Genomic DNA, 6,114 nt, shown 5'->3' with positions numbered 1-6,114 from the left:
CATTTCGAAATAATTACTACAGAGAAGAATCTAACATAAAATTATTGTGTGTGATATAACGACTGATAACATTGGGCCAATTTATTGAATTAAATATAATAAATTTAAACGCGATGATGGTAATATAAATAAGCAATATATTTATAAACATGAAACACAATAGTAACATGTTTACCTTGGTGGTAAATTTGGTTGCAGGTTTAAAAATATACAATATCAAATGAAACACATAACTCAAACTCTCATTATACAAATCTACTTTGTTTATGATAAAAGAAATTTTTTGACCTATTATATAGATTAAGAAAGAACATACAATTTTGTAATATATATAAAACTTGACTGTAGAAACTAAACACTTTAATCCTGTCTTTGGATTAGAAGAAATCTTTTCATATATTAAAATATTGCATCGTGTTTTCATAGCATTAGCAATGCTATCATTCTCACACACATACATACATACACACACACACGCGCGCAATCACAAATTTCGGTCATTCTTATTACTTTCAAAATCCTAATTAAATGATAATTAAAATAACAATTATTATAGCGCAACTTATATAGACACTGCTCAAATAACAATATTAACAAAGTATACTTTAAACCACAGCATTTAAAATGCAATTTGCATATTAGAGATGGTAATAACTATAAAACGTTGTTCATGATTATTTATTAGGATATTCTAATTTATCTAATTGTAAGTAAATATTTAATCCGATTTTGATATAATTCCAAAATCATAGAATTTACTACAAGTTGATGTCAGTTTAGAAAACAGCAAACAATTTAAAAAAAGAAAAAAAGAGAGAGAGAGAGAGAGAGAAAGAGAAAAAGAAAAACAAGGTAGATATTTCTAATTCTTACATGATGGCTAATATTTACATGTGATACTCCAACTCAAAATTACGAACTTAAATGGACATCAGCACTTGTCCCTGAAGATGAAGACAACTGTGTCCGAAGCTGAAGATTTTCGCGCTTCAGCTGCGAAATGAGCTGTTTTAAGGCGGTTATTTCCTGTCTTAATTTCTCATTATCTCGTAAACATTGACCCAAGCCCTGATTTGCTGCACGTAATTCGCCTATGTACTCACAAGCCTTTGCTAAAATCCCTCCTTTGCTCTAACAAGCAAATCAGAAAAGAACATTCATTTTTCGCAATAATGCAAAAAATACATTACCATATTGACTAACGGATCAGGGTATATCTATCCAATCTATTTCCTATTACCTGTGTTTCATAGTTTGCCTTTCCTTCTCCACCATTACCACTTCCTGCACTGGTATTAGTGGTGGCATTACATTCGGGTATTATTTTTCCCAATTTTGCAATCCAATTATTAATTTTATCTCTACGCCGACGTTCAACTTCATTGTGCGTTGCTCTTCTTCTATCGTCCCTCTGAAATATGATTTCCATTTGTCCTCTGTTTAAAAAAGAACAATTAGAACTTCATTCAATATAAATACCTTTTTTAAACCAGTAGTACAATTTCTCGGTGTTTCTATTTGAAGAGTAGTAGTCCTTGGAACTAAAGACCTAGACGTTTGAGCAGTAGTGAAAACATCATTAGCATTGCCAATGACATAAAACTGTCCGTTCAAAGGAGACGTTAAAACTTGTACAGTATTGCTTCCTGGTTGTCCTACAGGCAGTTCTATTTCATTACTGCTTGATGTACCATTTACTTGAACCACTCTATAAGCAAGTGCTTCCTGATATCGCATTCCATCGTCTCCAACTGCTTCTGCTGATATATAATCGTATACTGAATATATATATATATATATTTATATATACAGAAAGAGATAGATCGTATGCGTACTTATTAACGTTATCCATCTAATATATCCCCAATGTTAAAATTTCAAGTAATACTAACGCACATTCCTTAAATATTACAAATTATAATAATCTATTATGTATGTATAAGAAAGGTAAGATTTAAAAAAGATAGTACCCTTTTACCTTCACAATCAACAATCTCTGCTTCTTCAATAACAATTCCTGTTCCGGATTCATCCTTTGTTCCAACGGTGCTGAAAACAAAATGCTTTATCTGAAATACGTTCGTATAAAATATCACTGCAGTTACAACTATGCCTATTACTTCCACGACTCCTGTCGTCCTACGGCTGTAAGTGCGCACCGTGCACTATCTGGTGACCTTGACGAAACCTCAGGCGGAACAGGAGGAATATGTGTTTTCATCATTAACCAGCCGATAGTTAATATAAACGCTACCTGACATCCTGTTGTTGAAGGTGTTGATCCAAAATGTCCATATTTTCCACCAAAAATGTTTGAATTTGCCAAAATTCACGTGAGCTGGTCACGGGACGCGGCAACGAGGTCATGTGGTGCACAAGATGGCGATTTTCGACGTGGGCACCATCTATCGCTATTACAACCCAAAAACGAAGAAGTTATCTACGCAGTACTGTTAAATTTCTTGTTACAAAATGTTGAACATTCGATGTTTATTGGATATTGTATTTCTGTAGGAAAATATCATCAAATAAAATTCTATAAGACTGAAAATTACAATATATTTGGATGCAGAATTATTTCGTATAAATTATAACGACCGTGAAGCAATCTTAATTAACAATTTCGATAATATGATACATTTCTCAATTTTATCTCGATGAATTAACATTAGTGCAGATTTCAATGTGACATATTACATATTTAGATTCATTTTATAATAGATATATGTATATTTAAGTACTGCATATATGTGCGTAAACTGACGTAATTTCATATGTTCGATGCCTTAAGTCGATAGTATGTTTTCATGTGAAAGAAATCAAATAAAAAGATAAATGTGAATATTACAAAAATATGAATATCATAATAAAGAAAAAAAAAATAAAAAAAAAATCTGGAGGTTTTCAAATAAAACGGGTACATTCAATTGTGTTACTCAGTTATTAGAAAAAATCAAATTATAATTGGTACTTTATAAAAAACGTTATAACTCGTACCAAAAATTCAAAAATTACAAGTTTGCCGCTCTTTTTGTTTAATCCCTAGAACGAACACAAGTTATAATGAAATATTTTTGTTGGCGTTCTGATTGATCTGACAGTCGAGTGGGTGGGTGGTGAGTGCAAATAAGACAATAAAAAAACTTAATATATATTTGAAACGCGTTAAGTAGTATCGTCAGAGCTATGTTTTTAATAAATACGAAGGACAATAAGAGTGACTGAAATTGTTTTATAATGAAAAATATTATTATCCTCTATTGACATATAATTGTTACTATGATGCTCACAACTCTATCTACTTTATTCCTTTTTATTTTATGTAATATTAAACAAGGTCAATTTGTATCCATACATCCTAAATTATTAGTGGTATCATATGATGCTTTTAGGTATAAAGCTTTATATATCATGTATGCGCGCACACACACACACACACACACACACTCGTTTCATATCTATCACGTTGATAGTATATTTAAAGATTACTTTTTTCCAGATATGATTATTTTAATAGAAATGTTACGCCTTTTATGAATAAGTTGAGGAACGAAGGTACACATGCCGATTATATGATGAATATTTTTGTTACTAAAACTTTTCCAAATCATCATACAATGGCAACTGGATTATATGCAGAAACTCATGGAGTTGTGGATAATGAAGTTTATGACCCTGTGTCTGGCAATATTACAAAATATTCATCTAAACTTTATCATTATGACAATAGAATTCTACCAATTTGGACAATTAATGAAAAAAATATAGGAAGACACAGTGGTACAATGATGTGGCCTGGTAGCATATTTGAATATGGTGGCACCACTCCTGCTTATGCACAAGTATATTTTTCATATTACACATATAATGTCAAATAACCCTTTATGTGTATAATGTATTTTATAAGTTATATTTTATAAATTATTAAATATTATCATTTTTCAAGGCTTTTAACGATACTGTTAATTGGGAAGAAAGAGTAGATACATTGATATCATGGTTTGTACATCCCACAATGCCAATAAATTTAGGAATATTGTATATAGAAGAACCAGATTATCATGGTCATTTCATTGGAATAAACAATAATTCTTTTAATAAAATTCTTGAAAAATTGGATCAAATTACAAAATACTTACATATCAAATTAGAGCAATATGGTTTAAATGATGTTAATGTTATCCACTTAAGCGATCATGGGATGGCAACTGTTACATTGGACAGAATAATAGACTTGAATAAGTACATTAATAGTACTGATTATACTTTTGTAGGAACATCACCAGGCTTACATATTTATCCAAATCCTGGTAAATTCATTACACTTTTGAGTTACTTAATTACACAAGTTACGTTTTTCATTTAATCCAATTAAATTTATTCAGGAAAAGAAGAATTAATTTATCAGAACCTGAAATTTGCTGCAGAAGAAACAATGAATTTCAAAGTTTATAGAAAACATGAAATTCCACAAAAATATCATTATGGTAATAACAAACGTGTTGGCCCTATTTTTGTTATAGCAAACGTGAGATATGCATTCCAGAATCTTAACGACACTATTCAGTGTTATAAGAAGAAGTTTAATATTACTGGTAATTACTTATACTTGATACGTAAACCATGCTTCGTTTGTATGTTACTTATTTTTAAGTGTATATAATAGCTATAATAATACCAAATAATAATAAATGATTGTAATAAGTACATATTTTCGATTAACATGTATTCTCTTACAGTTGATAGCACATCAGAATTTGGATTGCATGGTTATGACAATGGAGCAATAGAAATGCATCCTATATTCTTTGCAAAAGGTCCTGCATTTGTTCCTGGTTGCAAGTTGGAGCCTTTCAAAAATACTGATCTGTTTCCTTTATTTTGTAAAATACTCGACATAAAGTGTCCAAAAACAAATGGTTCTTTGGCAGATATAAGCAGATGCCTTAAATTACAATCTGATAATATTTCGATACTAACTTATCAAATTATATGTAAGTATATTCTTATTGTCTTATAATAAATATATGCACAGATGACAAAATCTTTATTATTTACAAATAATTACTTCGTTTATAATTAATTGTGTATATTTCAGTTGTAGGTGTTACACTTGTTATAACACTTATAGGAATTGCTGGAGCTATATTGATGTTTGTAATACGGAAGAGAAAAGTAGGAAGAGCTAACTATAGATACAGAGCTATATAGAATATGATCGGCTACCGTTTCTATTATATACGTGTGCAAGAATTGGATAATTAAATATATTTCCATAGTACAGTTAAATATGGATATCTTTTGATAAACGCATTTCTGTTTTGCAGGAAACTTTATTATAGCGTTGACAGATAAATTTGTAAAGAATGTGATTTTATTAAATTTGTTTCTTTAATTTGTTCTCAAATAAGCAATATACACCCCTGCGCGCGCTTACCCACACAAACACACTCACACGCACACAGGTAAAGACAGATATTACGAATACATTTTAAATAAAATTAAGTTTAATTATTTGACGTTCTTAAAAAATTAAATATACAACCAAGATTTTAGAATAAAAAAAATTACATAAAAATATAATATCATAAAAAATTATAAAAAACGTGGGTAGAATATGGTACTGAATTATATTTTACTAAGTATTCGTACGTTTAGTTAATAAAAGAAAGGATAAACATAAAAAAAGTATAGAAAGACAAAGTTACTAATCATTTATAATCGCTTATTAATAATCATTATTAATATCGAAACATGATAATAAAATAATACAGTGAATGTTTCAATCTTGCATCGATCAATATTGAAACGTTTTTTTAATAACAGTTCGACATAAATAAAAAATAAATTGCAAAAATATCTCTATCATTATACACAAAAATGATTTAGAAGCATGTAAGAAATCTTAAGTATTGAAATATAACATTCTTTCACAATAGAAAGAGATTCATGAGAACCGATGAGAACACTAACAACTATTCGACTTTCGGAATCTGCTCATAGAATAAATACAGATGTTGCGTACTTTATATGATTTTCGTGATAGGCTGGTACTTCACACTGATATTATAGAACCTTGATTGGGTAATATTCGGAGTATTTTTGGAAGTACAT

General features: G+C 29.7%; 2 protein-coding genes across 6 annotated transcripts; one reads left to right on the top strand and one right to left on the bottom strand.

Annotated features, from left to right (window-relative positions):
• Positions 1–114: 114 nt before the first annotated feature.
• On the bottom strand, positions 115–2,418 carry LOC127061702 (upstream stimulatory factor 2-like). 4 transcript variants are annotated; one of them, XM_050988968.1, is made up of 5 exons: positions 2,255–2,418; positions 1,979–2,049; positions 1,480–1,760; positions 1,241–1,411; positions 115–1,131 (listed from the first exon to the last, which is right to left on the bottom strand). In XM_050988968.1, exons 1-5 carry the CDS (start codon positions 2,365–2,367, stop codon positions 913–915), a joined length of 855 nt encoding a protein of 284 aa, XP_050844925.1. In that variant the 5' UTR covers positions 2,368–2,418; the 3' UTR covers positions 115–912. The 4 variants fall into 4 exon arrangements, with proteins under 4 accessions (XP_050844925.1, XP_050844926.1, XP_050844928.1 ...); XM_050988969.1 differs by having other exon boundaries at positions 1,480–1,757; XM_050988971.1 differs by having other exon boundaries at positions 1,480–1,757; positions 2,121–2,391.
• Positions 2,419–3,082: 664 nt separating this feature from the next.
• Positions 3,083–5,395, top strand: LOC127061687 (ectonucleotide pyrophosphatase/phosphodiesterase family member 5-like). Of its 2 annotated transcripts, none has more exons than XM_050988928.1 (6): positions 3,083–3,392; positions 3,500–3,842; positions 3,947–4,310; positions 4,386–4,595; positions 4,740–4,994; positions 5,099–5,395. In XM_050988928.1, the coding sequence occupies exons 1-6, from the start codon at positions 3,280–3,282 to the stop codon at positions 5,209–5,211; spliced, it is 1,398 nt and encodes a 465-aa protein (XP_050844885.1). In that variant the 5' UTR covers positions 3,083–3,279; the 3' UTR covers positions 5,212–5,395. The 2 variants fall into 2 exon arrangements, with proteins under 2 accessions (XP_050844885.1, XP_050844886.1); XM_050988929.1 differs by having other exon boundaries at positions 3,098–3,116.
• The last annotated feature ends 719 nt before the right edge of the window (positions 5,396–6,114 follow it).

The sequence above is a fragment of the Vespula vulgaris genome, chromosome 2, assembly GCF_905475345.1.
Source record: "Vespula vulgaris chromosome 2, iyVesVulg1.1, whole genome shotgun sequence".
Taxonomy (NCBI): domain Eukaryota; kingdom Metazoa; phylum Arthropoda; class Insecta; order Hymenoptera; family Vespidae; genus Vespula; species Vespula vulgaris.
Note: the sequence above shows the minus strand (reverse complement) of the source record. Positions and strands in the feature narration are given on the sequence as shown.

Bases quoted from the DNA above. Each gene is read 5' to 3' on its own strand.
- LOC127061702 (XM_050988968.1), bottom strand. From the start codon at position 2,367: ATGACCTCGTTGCCGCGTCCCGTGACCAGCTCACGTGAATTTTGGCAA. The intron at 2,050-2,254 runs GTAGCGTTTATA...TTTTGTTTTCAG, and splicing joins CTTCAACAACAGGATGTCAG to CACCGTTGGAACAAAGGATG. The intron at 1,132-1,240 runs GTAATAGGAAAT...TTTGCTTGTTAG, and splicing joins AGGCAAACTATGAAACACAG to AGCAAAGGAGGGATTTTAGC.
- LOC127061687 (XM_050988928.1), top strand. From the start codon at position 3,280: ATGATGCTCACAACTCTATCTACTTTATTCCTTTTTATTTTATGTAAT. The intron at 3,843-3,946 runs GTATATTTTTCA...TCATTTTTCAAG, and splicing joins CCACTCCTGCTTATGCACAA to GCTTTTAACGATACTGTTAA. The intron at 4,995-5,098 runs GTAAGTATATTC...TGTATATTTCAG, and splicing joins ACTAACTTATCAAATTATAT to TTGTAGGTGTTACACTTGTT.